This window comes from Schistocerca cancellata, chromosome 5, assembly GCF_023864275.1.
Source record: "Schistocerca cancellata isolate TAMUIC-IGC-003103 chromosome 5, iqSchCanc2.1, whole genome shotgun sequence".
NCBI lineage: Eukaryota > Metazoa > Arthropoda > Insecta > Orthoptera > Acrididae > Schistocerca > Schistocerca cancellata.
Genome location: NC_064630.1, coordinates 369,124,122 through 369,146,917, shown reverse-complemented (window position 1 = coordinate 369,146,917; position 22,796 = coordinate 369,124,122). Strand labels below are relative to the sequence as shown.

The following is a 22,796-nucleotide window of genomic DNA, read 5'->3' as shown; positions in this document are numbered from 1 at the left end:
CATCACGTTCAAACTCTCTTAAATCTTGATAACCTGCCATTGTAGGAGCAGTAACCGACCTAACAACTGCACCAGACCTTTGTCTGCCGACTGCAGCGTCGTATTGTGACTGTTTGCATGTCTCTGTATTTGAATACGCATGCCTATACCAGGTTCTTTGGCGCTTCAGTACTTTTTAAAATTTAGGACCTTCAGTGCTGCTCCACGTCGTAACGCAGAGGTTTCTGAATGTGAGTCGTCGGACGGACAGCTAGCGGGGAGCCACCTGTGCCAACGGGGGCGACTCCCCTGGCAAACCTGAGGGCGGCCAAAATAACTTCGCACTGTCACGGGCGCATCGCGACGCCCGCCGCTTCTGTGTCAAACACGTGCGCCGCTGCAGCCGCAGCCCGCGAGCACTCGCAATGACGGCGCAAGGTCGCGGCAATTCACGCGCCGTCGTAGCCCGCGGTAAAAAATTGACGCCTGCCGCTTTGCGACCATCCGCCGATAACGGATCAAGGCGTGTTGGGTCAAAGCGAGGATTTGTCACTCAGAATGAAATGGCATCACCTGCTCGCGTATTGCCGGGCTTTGAGCGCTAGCATGCGGCGCGTCAGAGTGAAATCCACATGGTTCCAATCCGAGTCGTGGATTAACGAACGTTGCTCTGGTATACCGTACAGCACGATTACAATGTTTATATGGATTTCCATATTCATTCAGGTGAAATAAGGCGTGGCAGCTCATTTCATTTGGAGCACACACAACATACAGGGTGCAAATAACTACGTATACAAAATTTTAGATTGTTTAGAAGAGATAAAAAAAACATTTTTATGTGACAAAAATGTTACAGTTGCATCTTTTCCGCGCTAGGAATTTTTGAAGGATTCGGCGCTGGACTTCCGTTAGGCTAACGTTCAGCCACAATAACCACATCTACGGTCGAAAATATTAAGGCAGCTCGTGTGTTAAACTCTCAACATACAGTTATAGTACATGTAAGGGATAATATCATTCTGGCAATTTGGGATGTATATTTTGCCTAACAGGCTCAGTCGAGGAAATTATCGTATATTTCTCATTGAAGTAATAAGTTGGTGCACAAGTTGGTAGCGTTTTTGTTTCACATGTTGAGTTCAATAGAGGTCTGAAAGCAGCGGAGGCAGCCACAAACACTTGCGCCGTGTACGGGGATAACGCCATTGGACAGAGCACGGCAGGAAAATTGTTTTCTCGTCTTACGGAGGAATGATTTGACATTAGTGACTCTCTACGTTCAGGAAGACTTTCGTGATCTGATGAAGATCGTTTAAACGCATTAATCCACAATTGTTCATGTCAGTTTACTCGACAACGCAGATGTGATGAAATGCGATCGTACCACCATCGTCCAACATTTGTATGCAGTGGGGAAGGTTCAAAAAACCGATGTTTGGGCACCGAATGATGTAAGCCAAAATCACAAGAACAGCAGGTGATCGTATGTGCATCTCTGCTTCCTCATTATCAGTTGCTTCGCGAACAACACAGACCATTCCTGTCCTGTATCGTTACTGGTGACGAGAAATGGTGTCTTCATGATAACATAAGGAAAAGAAAGGAATGGCTGAACCCAAGAAAAGCTGCAACTCCCCGTAGAAAGACTTGTGAGCATCCACAAAAAAAAAGGTTAAGCATCTGTTGGAACTGCGACGGTGTGGTGTATTACGAATTTCTTCCCCGAGATGTAACCTTCACTGCTGACATTTACTGTCAACAACTTGCAGACGCAATCCAGGAACAACGACTAAGAAGACCGGGTGAAGTGATGCTACTCCACGTTAACGGCTGTCCGCATTCTGCTAGACTGACGAGAAATACTATATAGGGTCTCAGGAATTCATTCCACACCCAACTTATTCATTTGATCTTGCGCCCTTAGATTTTCACCTTTTCCACTTGCTATCTAACAACCTTAAGAATCTTCCTTTCCGGATGAAAAATGCGCTCCAAACGTTTCTCGACGAGTTCTTCGCCTCAAAACCATGTGATTTCTACAGTCACGGAATCGGAAAGTAAACCCTTCGTTGGCAGACTGTTAAAAATAGTGAAGGAGAATATGTTATCGAATAAAGTACCTCTTTCGTGTATTTGTCGTGCTACTTATAGAAAAATGCAACGGACTTATGCACCAATCCAAAGCTACCGGAAATCTTGGAGAATCTCTCGCTAGCAGTCAGGCTACGATTATTGTTCCTACATTACGGGGTCACTTCGCCGTTGATATCGAACGACATGTAAACAACGTTTTCCACTCTTACCCGATTGGGAGGGGTGGCCCAGTACCATAGCCATCATGTTAGACCCACCTAATTCCTAAGGAATTATTTTTGTGGGGCATGTGACGCATGTGTTGCACGAGACACGAGACACCGATAACACTGCAGAAGAGTTGGTTGACTGTTTGGCTGAAGCTGCAGTCATTATCTGGACACACATGGTTCTTTTGAGCGTATTAAACAATCGTTAAAGCACAAATATCAGTTGCGTATTAATGTAAACAGGGATATTTTCAGCAACATCTCTAAAGCAATATTCATCGCATACTAGTTTCAACACAGTCTGTGAACATCAATAGCATCAGAACCTTTATGGATTCCTCTCTGGCAAATGGCCCACTTATGATATTTTTGTTATTTAAAAAAAGTTTTTCCTTTTATGTCCTCCGAACAAATGGTTCAAATGGCTCTGAGCACTATGGGACTTAACTTCTAAGGTCATCAGTCCCCTAGAACTTAGAACTACTTCAACCTAACTAACCTAAGGACATCACATACATCCATGCCCGAGGTAGGATTCGAACCTGCGACCGTAGCGGTCGCGCGGTTCCAGACTGTAGTGCCTAGAACCGCTCGGCCACACTAACCGGCTCCTCCGAACACTATCAAAATCTGCATACGTAGTTTCTTGCGCCCTGTCCATAATGGAAATGTGTTAACGTGGTGGCTGTGGTTAATTCGATCCATTTTGACAAATCAGGAATACAGGATTCCTCCAGCCCATAAGATGTCATTGTTGCTTCAGGAACGCCGTGAGCCCGTGCAAACAACTGATAATTGTGTAAAGATTCTACAATTATAAGTTGTTCAACTCTAATAGTGCTCCGAGTCTAATGATCACGACGTCGACGAAATGACGAGACGCTACGTTCAGACCTACGTTCAATCCTTCAAGAAGATAAATATTGTGCAGAGTGACGTGCTTACTATTTTCGATCTCGCCTTCCGCGATATGAAGCCGTTCTTCATGGCGCAGAGGTGGAGTCACAGTATAGACAGAGATCAGCTATATCAAGCTCTAGGTGAATTGGTTATTCCAAAAAAACTGATAACAGTACAAAGGGTGACAATGAGAGGAACGCAAGGCACTGTAAAAACTGGAGGAATGTTTTCCAATAATTTGGAAGTTGAAAATGGAGTGCGGCAAGGTGATATGCTGGTATGCCTCCTATCCAATGTCACCTTGGAAAGGCGATGAGAGAAGCAAATATCTTGAACAGGGGAAGGATTTTTCGTAAATCTGTGCAGATACTGGCCTATGCAGACGACATCGATATAGCAGCTGAACTCGAACGGCAATGGAAGAGACATTCACTGCACTTTACAGGTCGGCAGGAATATAGGACTAAATATCAATAAGCAGAAAACAAAATACCTAGCTGCTGGGAAAGCGCACAGGGAGAACATGCCAGCCGAAATAACGATGGTTAGTTATACTTTTGAAATAGAATATCATGTCAAGTACTTGGGTTCGATTGCAACCAGCCTAAATGATACCTCATATGAAATAAAGCAGACACTAATTGCAGCCAATAAAGCTTATTTCACCTTAACAAAGCTTCTATCTTTAAAGCCCCTGTCCAGAACCACAAAATAACCATTTATAGAACACGGATCAAGATAAACAGGAGGAGATAGCTGAAGAGGCCAAGATTCATCGTGAGTTGCAGAAACGCAGAAGAAGAACGAGAAGAAGAATATGTTTACTGTTTTAGATTTCGCCTTCCGCGATAGGAAGCCGTTCTTCATGGCGTTGGGATGGAGTCGCGGCCTTCAACAGCAAGTGTCATGGGTTCGACCCCGCCTCTGGCGTGGGTGTGTATTTTTACTTTTCTGTTAATGTTCGTGTCGCTGCCAGGATGTAAATAAAAGTGACGGAAATGTTGGCGTGTTGTGTATACCAATACCAAGCTCAAAGAATAAGAATAAAATTTCGTTTGACTAAAATGTACACTTCCAGTTCACTTATCTAATATTACAGAATAAGCGGCCGCACGTTAGTTACATTTGTGTTAACAACTAAGAAGCGTCAGCAAGGTCGAGTGGTTAGAAAATAATATTACAACTGTACATACAGAGATGCAGGCCCTTTTATTAGACTGTTAGAAATAAACTGCTTCCTCTGTGCCATTTTCACAAAAAGAGTTCTCCGTACGTCAACCAGCACTACAACAGTAAATACTAGTTGTCCAATAGAGTAGCTTCTACGTTACGATTCTTCGCGTAAACATTTCATCACTTCCTGTATCGGTGGATGACGGTGTTTTAATTTTTACATTTCACTCTCTTTTATCAGCCATATTGGAAAGTACGCGGCAGATATTTAGGGAAGCTATGTTGTCTGATGTCATACGTCGTGTTCTGCTTTGTGAAAGTCATATGCAAGGAATATGTTTCGCCGCTGACCCTACGTTTACCGGCGTGATCACCCGCATTTCAGCTTCATCCGTGTGTACGACAGGCAGAAGAAGGCCACAAGAACAAACACGAAAAACAGTTCTAGCAAGTAATTCGCATTAGTAACTAATTTTTATGCACTGTGACGCAAACTACAGTGACGTATTAAAGGGTTCTTTTCAAAGTGAAGGAAATCGACGCTGGAACAAAATGTGTTAAAGATAAGCTTCTATCATGTTTAAAAGTGCGCATAGAACCATGTAAGGAATAGAAGACAGTGTTGTAAGCACTTCTTGGGACTCTCAGCGCATCAACAAACAAAATATATCGACGTTCGTGAAGCACAGTCTCTCCTTTCATTTTCTGTAAAAGCTGAAATCCTTCATTTGCTCGCACTAAACCATAATGCGTGGAGAAAAGGAAGGAATCTACGCTACGTTTCTGCGAATAACGAGCTTGACTGGTCAGCAGAGGTCATCACAACTAGCTCCTCCATCGCTGCATCTGTAAACAAACATCTCTGCCGTTTTTCCTGTGAGATGGCAGAGTACCGCCGCGTGAAAACTAACCAGCATACATCTCGCTCGAAGTTAGCATCAGTATAAAGAAATAGAAAACGTCTCCTTTCGTTGCAAATGCTTTAAAAACGAAGAAGATCGTACGTAAACCGATCGATCAGGTCCCGAATAGCGCATGATTTGATGAATATATCGAAGCAAACGAAAGAAAAAATATTTTTATCCAGCCTTCGCTAAATGCGCGAGCTGGTGTTCCCGTGTAAATATAAAGCACTAAGAAATCAAATTTTCATGGTGCAGCCTTTCCTATTTCGTGAAATACAACGTATACCACAGCTGTCAAAACTGGCGACGGAGAGAAAAAGGCACGTACTGGGAATAGTTTGGAACTTGTTCGTCAGTTAGATGTGAACCAGTCATAATGGCTGCTTTATAAATTATCATTTGGTACCGAAAATGGCAGTCCGCCATTTCCATGAATATAGAACAAAAAGATTCTTTTGCAGTTGTCGCAGACATGGCCTGGTTGTGAGTTATACGCTGTGCAGAGGTCGCTACATTTCGTGTCGCCACATTAGCCAACCATTTTTGTGCACGCCATTCATAGTGACATACTTTTTCACGGACATCAGACAGTTTTTTTGTCATCAGTCTTCTAACTGGTTTGATAAGGCCCATCACGAATTCCTCTCCTGTGCCAAGCTTTTCATCTCAGAGTAGCACTTTCAACCTGTGTTCTTAATTTGCTGGATGTATTCCAATTTCTGTCTGCCTCTACAGTTTTTGCCCTCTACAGCTCACTTAAGTATCATGGAAATTATTCCCTAATGTCTCAACAGTGGCCTATCATCCTGTTCCTACTTATTGTCAGTGTTTTCCATATATTCTTTTCTTCGCCGAATCTGCGGAGAACCTCCTCAGTCCCTGCCTTACCAGGTCACCTAATTCTCAACATTCTTCTGTAGCACCACATCCCTAGTGCTTCGATTCTCTCCTGTTCCGGTTTTAACACAGATCACGTTTCACTAACATCCAATGCTGTGCCCCATCCGTACTGTCTCAGAAATTTCTTCTTCAAATTAAGGCCTATATTTAATACCAATAGACTTCTGTTAGGCAGGAATGTCCTTTTTGCCAGTGCTAGCCTGCTTTTTATGTCCGCCTTGCTCCGTCCATCTTTGTTATTTTGCTGCCTGGGTAGCGTAAGTCCTTAACTTTGCCTACTTTGTGATCCCCCAATTCTGATTCAACGTTTCTCGCTATTCCCATGTGCGCTGATTCTCATTACTTTCGTCTTTCTTCGTTTTCCTCTCAGTCCATATTGTGTAGTCATTAGACTGTTCATTCCATTCAACAGATCCTGTAATTCTTCTTCACTTTCAATCATCAGTGAATCTTATCGTTGATAGTCTTTCACCTTGAATTTTAATGCCACTCTTGAATCTATCTTTTATTTTCGTCATTGCTTCTTCGATGTACAGACTAAACAAAAGGGGCGAAAGGCTACAACCAAGCCTTACACCCTTTTCAATCCGATCACTTCGTTTTTGGTCTTCAAGTCTTATTGTTCCCTCCTGGTTCTTGTACATGTTGTACATGAAAAGTCTTTCCATGTATCTTACTTCTATTTTTCTCAGATCTTCGAACACCTTACACCATTTTACATTGTCGAACGCTTTTCCACGTCTCTATAAGTCCATCTTTTTTACAGATGGTTGCAGGACCTCGGCTGCTCAGTACATACTGTAAAATCCGAACACGTTTCAGGTGTCTAAATTTCCAAATCCTTATTTTATTGAGCAACCAATTCGGGGACCTATTACGCCGTCTTCAGGCCCCTCTATATGTCACGTAGCGTGAAAGGTGTTTACGTTTGACATTATTTTTCTGATCGTCAAATCCTAGGAATGTGTCTTGATTTTTCTTCAGTCTTGCCGCGATTATCAACCGCAACTTCAGAACTGTCCCTCTGATGCCTTTACCTTTCCCAAAGCCAAACTGATGGTCATCTAGCAGATGCTAAATTTTATTTTCCGTTCTTCTGTATATTATTCTTATAGGAAAGTTGGATGCATGAGCTGTGAAGCTGATTTTTCGATTATTCTCGTACTTTCTGTGCTTGATGCCTTCGGAATTGTGTGGATGATGTTTTGTCGAATTCTAATGGCGCATCATCAGTTTCATATATTTGCATACCAACGTCAAGTCAATGGTCCTTTTGATATGACTTCCCACAATGATTATAGAAATTCCAATAGAATGTTATCTATCCCTTCTGCCTTATTTGATGTTAAGACGTTCAAAGATTTTTTAAATTATAATTCTAATACTGGATTCCCTATGTCTTCCCTCTCGATTCCTGTTTCTTCTTCTATCAAGTCATCAGACACTGTACTAGTTTGATTAGCATAGTATACAACGTGTAGTAAATGCTAAGACGCTAATTATATAGTAGGTAGAGGATAAAAAATTGGGTGTTTTGATATAAGGAACGAATGATAGTAAATTATTATTTCAACAATGTCTGTGAATCAAATAACTGTAAACTGCTTATGTTTCACTGTCTACTGCATCAATATTACCCTGGAAAAATAATGGAGAGTCCTATATGATGTGTACATTGCAACGGTGTAGGATTTACCAAATAATCACTTGCCAGGTTGGCATTGCTGCTTTCCCCTAATAATAATGTAATAACAATAATAATAACGCGGTGTGGCTCAACCTCTTGGTGTAAATATTTCAACTGGTCGCCCCTTCGGCGGCTTGCATGTCCCTAACCTAACCCAGTAATCCTACAGTTCAACTTGTAACGCGAACCACGGGCCGTTTCTGGGAAATCTACAGACCACTGAGAGGTGAAAACTTCCTTAAAGGCGGACTGAAAAATTTCCGTGGTTCTATCGGGATTCTGTACCGTGACATTTCGGTTTCCAGGCAAGCACTTTACAGCTAGAATACCAGGCCCGACTTGGTTTCCGATGATTGTGTTCAAATGGTTCAAATGGCTCTGAGCACTATGGGACTTAACATCTGAGGTCATCAGTCCCCTAACTTAGAACTACTTAAACCTAACTAACCTAAAGACATCACACACACCCATGCCCGATGCAGGATTCGAACCTGCAACCATAGCAAGATCGCGGTTCCAGACTGAAGCGCCTAGAACAGCTCGGTCAGAGCTGCCGGCACATTTCATGCACATACGTATTTTCAACAATCATAATTTTCAGCGTATGTTGTCTTCCTGAGGAATCAACAACTTAATGTAAAAAAATGGTGACATTCAACTATCTGACCAGGGAAGCCATTATGCCTTTTAACTGTCTCTCCCCTGTCGCTTTCGTTTCTGGAACGCCTTTGCTTTGGGAGAAATGTGAAGCTCACAGTGTCGTCGTAGATTTTGGCGGCGGCCTTGTCTTTTCCATTTCTCGACGGACCTTTCCTTTGGCAGAAGTGTGCTGCAGACTGACTGCAGTGGAGGGAGTACCCAGCGAGCAGTGGTTGGGTACGGTTCACGTTATAGTGCGCTCTACGAGATTTTGCTATTTTGTGCTGATAATGGTGCAGTTGATGGAAAAAGTCGATAATTAGCATTTTTGCAGTAATAAGTCGTCGCATGTAAATTGTAAGTGTGGATGCAAGATATTTCAGGCATAATACGGTGCTGCAAGAATTTCACTATTAGTACATCAAGCATGGTTCCAAAAGACACAGAATAAGTAGTGTTTGCTAACTGAATAACATGAGACGTGAAGATACTACGAAACCACATTGGCACCATGCTCACAACTCATCTGCATCTAAAAAGGCGAGCTACTAACAGTTTATTTCGTACTTAGTACTGTCACAGCAGAGATAGTCCTTTTCTGAAAGTAAGGTTGGTGCTTGCTTGTTTCGGAACAATATAGCAATAATTTAATGTCGAAAGCGTTACATTCTTTTTGCAAGTGCCTTGTAGTAGCGTTTGCTTAAATTCCGTATAAAAATATTATTGATTAATTGGGAAAGGGATTACAGTTAACGTAAAATTTGTGTAATTAATTTACACAAGGAAGTGGAGAAATGGAAATTTTATGGATCGTATTGTAACAGTACTTGGTTAAATTAATTTGCTTAGCTTTCCATGACAAAACTAAATCGATATTACAGTTCCTGTGTTGTTCGGAAGTACGGTATGCAGAAACAGGAACTTTGGAGATTGTAGGCGTTATGAAATACATGGTTGACGACTTATGAAAGTATGGGCCTGGCTGTGAGTCGTGCTCGGATAGCCAATGGTACGACGACCGCTTGCGATAAGCAGGAAACCTGGGTTCGAGTTCCGTACAGGCATAAAGTTTCATTGTCGTCATTCCGTTATATAGCTCATGGCAGTCAGTACTCGAGAAAGGGGAGTACATTACATGTAAAACTAAATTCAATCTGATATTAATAAATAACCTAAATTCTATTTGAAAAGGAAAGAAGGAAGAAGGAAGAAAGGGAGGAAGGAAAATTAGAGTTCGTCCCGTCTACAGCAGGTAATGAGAGGTGGAACCTAACCTCGAATTACGAAAGGATGAGACAGAGAGAATCAGTCGTTCCCTTTTTTAAAGGAACCATCCCGGGATATGCCTTGAGCGATTTAGGGAAGACCAGACGAACATGGCTAGATATGGATTTGAACCGCTGCCCTTGTAACTGCGTCACCTTGTTTGAAACGTGTCCTTAAATGTGATATATAAAAAGACGGACGTTAAATACCTTGTCAGTTTAATTATAGCACTAAAATTAAAGCTACATTTATTTGAAGATAAATGCACTAACTATTTCAAGTTCAATGAACAGAATTATGTTAATAATTTGTTCCTCCCTACAGACGACCGAATCTGAAAGCAGAATTATTTATTTTTAGAAGAAAAATACTCACGGTGAACTGTACTGGTTCCAGGCTCGGTTCTAAATACTGACACTGTGTTTTAATGGGAAAATCTGATTATCAAAACTATAATTATAATTTTAACAATAATCAAAAGATTTACACGCGGCTCACATTAATAACAGAGTTCAGTTTATGTAAAAACAGTTCTCGTCGTGTAAATTTTATTAATTTTTGCGAGTTCGTAGTTAGACGCTGCGACAGCCACTCAAGGTTGTAGCAAGGTCACGCAGTTTAGCAAACATTCCCAGCCACTCGTAATGAAACGATCAAAGTACACGACATTTAAGTAAAGAGTAGAGTTATAGGTTCGTTACGACTGGTGCCCATGTTCAGGTACCGAGGCACATAAAATACTTAAACACTATTACGAAAACTCTTAACTTGGTTATGCCTAGTTTGTTGTCTAGTTGCAATGTTTTAAATTAGTTTAAAATCATATGCCTGTCTAGAATGAAATTTTCACTCTGCAGCGGAGTGAGCGCTGATATGAAACTTCCTGGAAGATTAAAACTGTATTCCGGGACGAGACTCAAACTCGGGACCTTTGCCTTTCGCGGGCACGTGCTCTACCACTGAGCTACCCAAGCACGACATAGGCCCCCTCTCACAACTGTACTTCCGCCAGTACCTCGTCTCCTACTTTCCAAACTTCACAGAAGCTCTCCGCAGGATCCTTTCTTCCAGGAGTGCTAGTTCTGCAAGGTTCACAGGAGAGCTTCTGTGAAGTTTGGAAAGTGGAAGACGAGGTACTGGTGGAAGTAAAGCTGTGAGGAGGGGGCGTGAGTTATGCTTGGGTAGCTCAGTGGTAGAGCACTTATCCGCGAAAGGCAAAGGGCCCGAGTTCGAGTCTCGGTCCGGCTCATAGTTTTAATTTGCCAGGAATTTTCATATGTCTGTTTACATAGAAACGGGAAATAAGTATACATATATCATATTTCTTGCCAAAACGACGTGCTGGTTCGTAATTAGGCGCCGAGTATTTTGTATGACTTGATGTGCGAAGATGAGCACAGTAGCTCGGAATGTGTCGAAAATACGGTAAAGTTGTAAAATTACAATACACAAATATTGTTACTGGTTGTTACCCTGCGATGACTGGTTGTTGGATATGCTGCAGTATTTGTTACAGAAACTTGCAGAAATGCTTCTACTGTGCGGTAGAGACTGATTGTGATGCCCAGAAAGCCGGACGAACCCTGAACAGCTTCGCAACAGGCGTCATCAAAATTAGGTGAAAGCTATTACGGTATACAAAAACGTATAGAAGCCGGGACTATGAAGCCACAGGGCGCTGGTCAACGTTCTCGACAACGAATTGTTCGCACAGTACAATTTGAAGAGACTTTATTGGATCATGAAGGAGAAGACTCATCAGAGAATGCAGTGTGGAGAGTAATGGTGGAGCAACAATTACACCCTACACAAACAAAATGTGCAAGCAATGGAACCAATCGATTTGGAACTAACAGTTCAGTCCTGTCAGTGACATACCAATTGCAGATCTACAGTGACTAATTTCCTTCAGTTTGTACTGTTCACGGATGTTCAAACGTGATGTTTTCATCTGCTTCAAAACTGTGTCTAATGTGAGGAAAACCTCTTCGCCACGAATGTCTCAGACTACCAACGACGGATCTCTATCAAATTGTGGACTGTATTTGCGCAAAATCAACTAAAGGAACTTTGCCTGGTGCACCCCGTCTGAAAGATCTGGATGTTCTTTCTAGATGCGCCACCACAGAAACTACCTGGTTACAGTCCACGACAGGATGTAGTTTCAACACGAAAGTGCACCGTCCACTTTTGATATCAATCCTCGTGAGCGCTTGGACAGTAGACGACCTCACCGCTCTAATGCATACGTAGACAATGACGGTCGTCACAGCTGCTGTGAGCGACTATAAGTAATGTTCATATAACGTGTGAGGTGTTCATATTCATAAAAAAAATTAAAAATACTAAGAATTCATTTCCGGTCATTAGTTTATAAACTCAAAGTATTCAGTTTGGGATGCTCTACAGTCGGAATAATTTTTACCATAAAGGTTTGGGGGTATCGTAATAACATACCAATGCTATGGACTGCAAGACGTCCTTGTACTGCCTGAGTTTCCGTCAGTGCTTCCACCGGGCCAACATTACATGTTTTACTACACTGGACCCTGGTAGACGATCAATACATTCTGACATCCGTATCAAGTGCTTACTTAGTTGTCACTTCTATGGAGATGCCGTTGGATGCTTTTAAGAATCTGTAATTCACCAGACTTCCCGCGTAACGCAAGATCGTACGGATACAACTGCTTGCATCACTCCAGGTATATAGCGAAATAATAAGCAACCAATTGTATAAAAGAAATTTAATTTCTTCTGAAGAACGGTACTACTTAATTATATACAACTACGGTTGCTGAGGATGCATAAAATGCTATTACTCCATGTACTAAATATGAATCGCAGAGAACCATAAGGACCCATGGTACATCATCGTCGTTTGTGACTATAACATTTATTCATGCTTCTGACATCTGTTAATCTTATGGTGAGTCAGTTTTATCCGTACTCTAGGATCACATTGTAGATATGAACATTCACGAAAAGCTGTCTCACCAGCTTATCTGATATTCACTCAAATATGAGCTCGAGAACGATGTGCATTTTGTCCTTATACCTCAGTGTCCTTAGAAAGTGGTAGAGCTTTCAAAATTGTTAGTAAGTGTGTGAAATTATTGTGTGATGGTGCACATATGGCTGTATTTGGCTACCGATACCATGATTTTTTGCTTAATATTTTGCCTAAGAATTATGAAGACATTCCGGTGATTTGAAATCGTTGCCGTATTCGAGCATAGTCTGACTGGGTTGCTAACCGTAGGACCAACAGCACAGGTAAATTCTTTTCCTGGTATCTGAAGTGACTATTGGCGATATCCCAGAGGTACCTGCTGGGAGATCTCACAGTTGGAAAGTCGTTACACAGTAAATACGAGTCACGCAAACGTCACTTTTACGTTAAGTGTTTTTGCTGATCAATCAGAGCTTTGAAAACAATTTCAAGAATGAACTGAATACTTCGATCTTTTATTTATCGAGTTAGAGAATGCTCGTGGTCGGGTATAATATAGTATATGGCCTGTGCAAATAGATCATATTCGATTTTTCGTAGAACGATATAATTCTGCAAAGAGAGACCGGGTCTCCAACCCTCTTCCACGTCAAATATTTCACTATTTCTCCGCCATGCTAAACTGTTAGTGAAATAAGTCAAACGAGGAAAAAGATTCTGTTAACTTATCGTAGTTATGATAACTCAAGAAGAGGAACTATACAGAACAGCTGCAAATCTGTAGCACAGAACTGTACATGGAAGTAGCTGATTAACTACATGGCGGAAGTTCCGCAAGGAAACTCAGTACATTGGCATTAATTTCAGAGAACACCAAGTCACGCTCGTAGCTGCGAGACTGAGTAATCATGAACTCAAAGAATCTGCCTCACCTGTAAAGCTGTTTGTGATCCTTCAATGAATCTTTGCTGGATAAGGTTTTATGAATGTTGCAAAATGTGCACTTCTGTATCTTTGACTAAAGTCACAGCTAATATGACATGATGTGAGTATTATTAGTTATTAAGAGGCACGCAATTTAACACACCCTATACTAAACGTAATGGAGAAAGCGAGTATTGTAGTCATGTAAATGGGCATTATAAATTGAGTCATTAGAAAAATTTCTAGCATGATCATATCAATAAACTTATTCAATCATATGTGGAAAACTGCTATATTTGTCTATATTTCAGTACTTCCAACTGTATTCAGCAATGCGTCTGTAAATAATTCTTTTCTCCGCTGGTTCTACAGTGTATTTAGCGAAGCATGACATTCAGCAGTTTGTGGTTTCAGTTTTTGAAATACGGAGCATAAACTCAATCCGAACGATGATATTGCAAACAAATACTATTATGAATCAGTCGAAATCACAATTAGAACTTGGATTCCAGCTGGTTTCGAAAAATATTTGGTATCTCAGGTATCAGTTACGAACGTATCTTTTCAAGTGATGATCCCAGTAAACAGCCCATTTTGCAGTGGTTGAAAGCTGTATCCAGTGCTGCACCCAAAATACGCTACTCCCTGTGGATGTATGTGAAGATAGGAAACGGTCACCGAAACAAGTTTTAAACCCAATGTTATTAACTTTGTGGATGGCATGCTCCGTGTATAACTGCCCTGAAAACACAAAGCCAGACAGTCCCTGTTTATACAACATGTAAAGTTAGGTGATATTTTACTGACGTACGTATAATGTGAAAAGTAATAGTAATTTTTTTGGCAAAAGGTCACACTTTCACATACTCCCCGTGTCCTTAGGAGAAACAGAGTAGCATCAACTGGTGATGCCACTACGACAGTGATATATGTTGATGCTAGAATAAGCGAGCAATCTGTCCTTATACGAAGCCAGTCATTTTGTATTCAGCAATTTTATAAAAATAACTCCAAAATATTTGCTTCCTCTTCTGTACAGACATCACGTTAAAGGTTTATGAAATTACAAATATTTATCAGTCATATTGATAATGTTTGCAAAGACTCTTCCTTATTTGGTGCTTCAGTCAATATATCGAGTTTTGTGAATAAATATTATTCGTCGTTAGCAACTAAATGGATATTTTATTTTTAACCAGACATGTTACACTTGTCTGTATTAGTATAGCAAGAAAGATCATGTCCAGTGAAATGTTTAATTGTGACTCACAGTTAACTGGAAACATACATCGGGTTCGGCGGGTGCCTACGTAAGAGCCAATGGCCAGGGTACCCCAAAATAATGGAACACACAACAGTAAGTGTTGTGGATATTCACAATGCCTGTTATACGAACAACTGTTCTTAATGGCCAAAAATATTTCAGCACCTTGTGACATCATCGGTGGGTACTTTTATTAAGTTCTGTAAAATGTTTGGTCAGTGAGATGAAAAATCACTTTATTCATGAACTTAATTTTTTGGGCGAAAATATTTTGCGACTATATTTTGTGAATTTTTTCTGTAATATCTGCTCTCGTCTCTATGTTTATCTGTTGTGGAAATATACATCTGCTACACATAAAGCTACTTGTTAATTTGCCAATCAAACTCGCACTACAACCATTTCGTCGTAGATGGCAAGTTACATAATACCGTAAAGAAGTTCCTGCAGAACCCAACATTGTGGAAAACAAAGTAATAATCACAATACATAAAATTTATTTAGACCAAATTCCTTCACAATAATTATTACTTAAAACATGTTTGCATTTTACAGATATAAATAAAAGTACCCGATGATAATAGCGCAAAGGAGCTGAAACATGTCTAGGCATTAAGGAAAATGGTTGTTTGTATAAAGGGCGCACCTTAATTTTGATAACCCCTTATTTTTATGTTTCCTATTTTCTTCGTGTGGCCATTGACCTGTTTAGCGGTTGCGGAAATGACTGTACTGAATAAACTATTAAATACCGCCTTCAGTCAGTAATATTTTTGTTTTATTACCCTAGTCTTAGCATTTCAGGCCCTTTGGCCTCATTTTCAGGTGTGTCTATATAACTACGTTAGTTTTCTTCTTCTTGAGGAAATGCTGCTTCAGAATAGTGCGTTCTTTATAAGTTGAGTAGAGTATTCCTGGATATTATCTATAAACAAACATTTGCGACAGAAGCGAACAGATGTGCAGTGGTACATAGTTATCGGTGTTAAACAAGAACATAATACCTAGCCGGCCGAAGTGGCCTTGCAGTTCTAGGCGCTGCAGTCTGGAACCGCGAGACCGCTACGGTCGCAGGTTCGAATCCTGCCTCGGGCATGGATGTGTGTGATGTCCTTAGGTTAGTTAGGTTTAACTAGTTCTAAGTTCTACGGGACTAATGACCTCAGAAGTTGAGTCCCATAGTGCTCAGAACCATTTGAACCATAATACCTACGAGTGTTCTATTCATATTATTTGGAACGCACTATTCTGAAGCATCATATCGCTCCAGAGCAAGATAACTAAAGTACCTATCTAGATACACTTGTAGATGTGCTCACAGGGTATAAAAAAGCAAATATCAGGAACGGAAGCCTTTGGGGTTGGGTTGGATTGTTTGGGGGAAGAGACCAAACTTCGAGGTCATCGGTCTCATCGGTTTAGGGAAGGATGGGGAAGGAAGTCGGCCGTGCCCTTTCAAAGTAACCATCCCGTTATTTGCCTGAAGCGATTTAGGGAAATCACGGAAAACCTAAATCAGGATGGCCGGACTCGGGATTGAACCGACGTCCTCCCGAATGCGAGTCCAGTGTGCTAACCACTGCGGAAGGCGTTGTTTAGTATACTTTCAGTGAACACGATATAAGTTTCTCATTCGTCATATGTCACAATTAGGCATCTCATTGGACATAGCCTTCCCTACTGGTCTAACATGAAGAGCCGCCGCTGTGGCCGAGCGGTTCTAGGCGCTTCAGTCCGGAACCGCGCTGCCGCTACGGTTGCAGGTTCGAATCCTGCCTCGGGCATGGATGTGTGTGATGTCCTTAGGTAGGTTAGGTTTAAGTAGTTCTAAGCCTAGGGGACTGATAACCTCAGATGTTAAGTCCCATAGTGCTTAGAGACATCTGAACAATTTTCTAACATGAAGAAACCCAAATAAACATTCAGTTGCAAACGGTGGATGATATTTGTCCTTATATACACGCTGAACGTAATTGAAGAAGAACTGAGGAAGAACTGCTGCAAATGCTGGCAATAAGACAAATATTTGCAGTTTCATCAAGCTGAACGTTATCTTTCTAATATTCATCGAGTACGAATAATCTCTGTTCATAAAAGGAGAGACTATTTGCTTTATCTACCACAAACATGTTTCATTGTAGTCTTGTCATCATCAGCTGACGTTTATTTACTTCTTCTAAAGATACGGGAAGTGCGCGCACGTCTAACGTGGCGACATGAAATTTACTACTACTCTTTTTACATTACACTTCCGTCTGCTAAAAATACATTCTTACCTGCATGATAAATACAATCTGTCAGTCAGGTATCAATCAACATTTTCGACATAACACACTATGGAAAAATCCCTGTCACACATAGGTGTCTTGTCAGTTGGGAGAATGTGGTGTACCAGTTGTCCAAACGTGTGCTTTATTTAATTTAAAAATGCAACATTTCTCGGGAAGACATGATCCCATTATCATGTTCTTAACATTATTCTGCCATTAGGTACAGTCAAACGTAAGCAAGCATCAAACATTAACGCTTAAGCATTGCGTGTTCACATTAATAAAAAAAAGCAACCCAGGATACTGTACGTACAGAACGTAACGTTTAAGTGTTAGTACAAATAAGTGCGCTCAAGTGATAAAAGAACGTTTCGTGATGTTTCCTTTCGAATAGTTACTTAACAATTGTTCTACCTCACTTCTAACGCAATTCCTCAAGCAGAAGTAGATGAATTAAATATATGAATTGAAACTGCCATGGAACGGAAACGGTACATTTCATGACATGGGTTCCTGTTGAACGTTTTATTTACTCACTGCCCTCTACAAGTCCTAGAAATTTGTAATGGGAAATTGCGAGCACCCTGTATTAGATTCCCCATTTACATATCATAGTATAACGTTCGTAATTACTATTAACATTTAAACCTCTCAGAGTGTTCTATTTACTAAGGAAGTCAACTACCATTTACCTACCAAAAATTATAAAAATGTTCAAATGTGTGTGAAATCTTACGGGACTTAACTGCTAAGGTCATCAGTCCCTAAGCTTACACACTACTTAACCTAAATTATCCTAAGGACAAACATACACAACCATGTCCGAGGGAGGACTCGAACCTCCGCCGGGACCAGCCGCACAGTCCATGACTGCAGCGCCAAGACCGCTCGGCTAATCCCGCACAGCCCAAAAATTATAGCATCTTATTATGCTTGCTTATTGTTGACTGCGGCTAGTGGCATGAAACTTTTAAGATCTTGATAATAGTATCATGTCTTCCAGAACATTTTGTGTTTTTAAATTAAGTAAAACATTTGGTCAACTGGCGCATCGTAATCTCCGAACTGATATAGTGACATCATTATAAAGACATGGATATTTGCAGGAAAATTAACATTTTCGGCTGGAATAGTTGTACATAGTTTATATGCAGTTGTATGAGATACTGACAAGTGCAGTCAAACAGTATCGCTTTTTATGTCAGTAATACAGCATACAACAAAAAATCAAGGATTCAGATGGTAGAGGGTGGAATTCGGCATAAAGACAGTCGGCTCTGTGTAATGTTAGTGTATGCTTACGTGCGTTTAATGAAAGGTAGGAAACAGACACTATTAATGACAGTGCGTATTGTATACATATGCCACGATTGTGACAACGCCACGCGGGGAAACAGTTATCATGTGATGAAGAAGCAAAAAATCAAGGCAATGAGACACTCTGATCGTAAAATTACCAAGAAGTTGAACCGTTCCAGTACAGTGATCGATAATTTCGTTAGATTGGGAGGACGATATGGACAGAACGGAAAATACGGTCAAAGTAGAAAATTATCTGAGACATCTAAACAGTTACTTTTGCGTAAAGTCAGGGGGACAAACCGTTGTTCTTCTCAACTTGTTGTTGATTTACTGCCAGACGGGTACAACAAATTTTGTCAAATGACAAACATCTTGCATTCAAGTAACGACTGAAGGAAAGTGCTCTAGCACCCAAACATAACAGACTAGGGCGGAGTTCGCCGAAAAATAAATGTCATGGACTTCAGAATGGGATAAAGTGATCTTCAGTCATGAGAATAAGTTTAATTTAGATGCACCGGATGCATTTCAGTTTTACTGGCATGATCTGAGTAGCAGGTAGGAATGGGCAGAAATTTTGGTGGTGGAAGTATTACGATTTGGGCAGCCTTCTGCATTGAAGGTAAATCACGCATTTCTTGGCTGAACACTAGAATGCTAGCGACAGGACTAATCGGAATGTATGACAGTCTAGGGGACTGAAGTGTAATGTTTCAACAAGATGATGCATCTGTTCATTTTTCTGCTACATCAAAAAAGTGGTTTGAAGGTAAAGATATCGATGTCTTGCCCTGGCCGGAACGTAGCCCGGATATGAACGCCATTTAGGGGAATACTTGCAAGGCGTGTTCATCGCAATGATAGGTAGTTTGAGGCCGTATGTGAGCTGAGAAGAGCGATGTGAGCCGGGTGAGCGACAAATTTACTGGAAGGAATAGAAGCCCTAACAAAATCAATCCCTAAGAGAATTTTTGAGATTTTTTATTTATTTATTTTTTTATTTACACGTCAGGTTCCGTAGGATCAAATTGAGGAGCAAATGCCCAAGGTCATGGAACGCGTCAGTACATTAAATTACAACATAAAAGTAATAACAGATAAAAATAAATGTTCATGAACCTGAAAAAAGTCAGTCCATAAGTTTAAGTAAACGCTATCAGCAATACAATAAAAATCAGCTTAATTTTTCAAGGAACTCCTCGACAGAATAGAAGGAGTGACCCACGAGGAAACTCTTCAGTTTCGATTTGAAAGCGCGTGGATTACTGCTAAGATTTTTGAAATCGAGTGGCAGCTTATTGAAAATGGATGCAGCAGTATACTGCACACCATTTTGCACCAGATGTAAGGATGTCCGATCCAAATGAAGGTTTGATTTTTGCCGAGTATTAACCGAGTGAAAGCTACTTATTCTTGGGAATAAACTAATATTGGTAACAAGAAACGACAATAAGGAATATACATATTGAGAGGTCAATGTCAAAATACCCAGACTCGTGAACAGAGGTTGACAAGAGGTTCGTGAACTCACGCCACTTATTGCCCGAAACGCCCGTGTCTGAGCCAAAAATATCCTTGTAGAATGGGAAGAGTTACCCCAAAATATAACATCATACGACATAAGCGAATGAAAATAAGAAAAGTAGACTAATTTTCGTGTCGAAGTATCACTCACTTCTGATACCGTTCGAATAGTAAAAATGGCAGTATTAAGTCTTTGAACAAGATCCTGAACGTGGGCTTACCACGACAGCTTACTATCTATCTGAACACATAGAAATTTGAACTGTACAGTTTCACTAATCATACGCCCGTCCCGTGAAAGTAAAACGTCAGGTTTTGTTGAATTGTGTGTTAGAAACTGTAAAAACTGTGTCTTACTGTGATTTAACGTTAGTTTATTTTCTGCAAGCCATGAACTGAGGTCATCTACTGCACTATTTGAAACCGAGCCAATGTTGCACACAACATCCTTTACTACCAAGCTAGTGTCATCAGCAAAGAGAAATATTTTAGAGTTACCCGTAATACTAAAGGGCATATCATTTATATAAATAAGGAACAGGAGCGGCCCCAACACTGATCCCTGGAACACCCCCTACTTGACAGGACCCCACTCAGATCCCATATCACAGCCGTTATCAAAATTGTGAACAATGACCTTTTGCTGCCTGTTGCTAAAGTAAGAACCAATTGTGAGCTAGTTAATTGTGACATAATTAGGAATGACAGAGGTTGGACAAAGTACTAGCAGAACTGTAATACAACAGGGCACTGAGTGCCTTTATACCAATTTCCATACAAGGTGGCGCAAGGAAAACCAGCCCCGACTGCTAGACTGCTCATTGTTGCCAGTCAATTGTCATCTATTATTTCAAAGCTGTCGCTTGGGTTGGATCATTAGTTATTGTTTTACTATCAATTATCACATGTTTATATTTTTGTTGTTTTATGAGCTCGTGCGTAATTGGAGAGCGGTAATTATTCGGGCCCGGTTTTTCGTGTGTCACCTGTACTGTGGCTTCAGGACATATGACATTGGTGCCTTGTTTACGACAGTTTTGTTATAATATCTGAAGGCACAGGTGGGACTGCCTGTCGAGAGGCCCGCAGTTAAGGCGTGAACAGGTGAGATGGGATCATAAGGCGCCGCGCGGCAGAGGTGAGAGTGTTGGCGGGACTCACCGGCGGGGTCCTGCGGCGCGTGCGCCGTGGCGCCGACAGCGGCCAGCATCGCCGCCAGGAGGAGCAGCAGCGGCGGCGGCGGCCGGACCGCGCCGGTGGCGTGCGAAGCGCGTGCCTGCCGCATCGCGACTGAGCCCACTCCGGCGGCGCGCCGCGCCAGCTCGGGCCACACTCCGCCGGTCTAGGCGGCGCCTGCGCACCGCGCCGCGCACGCCGGCGGGCGTCCCCGTCCCGAGGATGCACTCTCAATGCCACTCCGTGGAGGGAGTCCCGCACCACGTGACTGGCTTGAGGATTCCTCGGTAGATAGGAGGCAGAATGCTGCGAGGGCTATACGGACAGTAATGCCCGATAGGTCACGAAACGGAAACCGCAGTGAAAATCAAAATGTTCTATTTGCAGTAATTCGCTACATCTTCCGGCTACTTCTATACATAAACACATCAAAAAAGTGTTGCATCGCCTCGGTTCCAAGCACTCCCGAATATTGTGTCTATTACACCAATGGCCACTAAAATTGCTACACTAAGAAGAAATGCAGATGATAAACGGGTATTCATTGGACGAATATATTACACTAGAACTGATATGTGATTACATTTTCACCCAAATTGGGTGCATAGATCCTAGGAAATCAGTACCCAGCACAACCACCCCTCGCCGTCATAACGGCCTTGATACGCCTGGGCATTGACTCAAACAGAGCTTGGGTGGCGTGTACAGGTACAGCTCCCCATGCAGCTTCAACACGATACCACAGTTCATCAAGAGTAGTGACTGGCGTACTGTGACGAGCCAGTTGCTCGGCCACCATTGACGAGACGTTTTCAGTTGGTGAGAGATCTGGAGAAGTGCTAGTTAGGGCAGCAGTCGTACATTTTCTGTGTCCAGAAATGCCTGTACAGGACCTGCAACGTCCGGTCGTGCATTATCCTGCTGACATGTGGGGTTTCGCAGCGATCGAATGAAGGGTAGAGCCACGGGTCGTAACACATCTAAAATGTAACGTCCACTGTTCAAAGTGCCGTCAATGCAAACAATAGGTGACCGAGACGTGTAACCAATGGCACCCCGTACCATCACGCCGCGTGATACGCCAGTATGGCGATGACGAATACACGCTTCCAATGTGCGTTCACCGCGATGTCGCCAAACACGGATGTGACCGTCATGGTGCTGTAAACAGAACCTGGATTCATCCGAAAAAACAACGTTTTGCCATTCGTGCACCCAGGTTCGTCGTTGAGTGCACCATCGCAGGCGCTCCTGTCTGTGATGCAGCGTCAAGGGCAACCGCAACCACGGTCTCCGAGCTGATAGTCCATGCTGTTGCAAACGTCGTCGAACTGTTCGTGCAGATGGTTGTTGTCTTGCAAACGTCCCCATCTGTTGACTCAGGGATCGAGACGAGGCTGCACGATCCGTTACAGCCATGCGGATAAGATGTCTGTCATCTCGACTGCTAGTGATACGAGGCCGTTGGGATCCAACACGGCGTTCCGTATTACCCTTCTGAACCCACCGATTCCATATTCTCCTAACAGCCATTGGATCTCGACCAACGCGGCCAGCAATGTCGCGATACGATAAACCGCAATCACTGTAGGGTACAATCCGACCTTTATCAAAGTCGGAAACGTGAT

General features: G+C 41.8%; 1 protein-coding gene across 1 annotated transcript in view; it reads right to left on the bottom strand.

Moving 5' to 3' along the window:
• LOC126188542 (uncharacterized) overlaps positions 1–21,277 on the bottom strand; it is a 720,097-nt gene extending 698,820 nt beyond the window's left edge. Inside the window, exon 1 of the mRNA XM_049930142.1 lies at positions 21,154–21,277. Within this exon, the coding sequence (XP_049786099.1) occupies positions 21,154–21,277 (124 nt within the window). The remainder of the gene's footprint in view (positions 1–21,153) is intronic.
• Between the last annotated feature and the right edge of the window lie 1,519 nt (positions 21,278–22,796).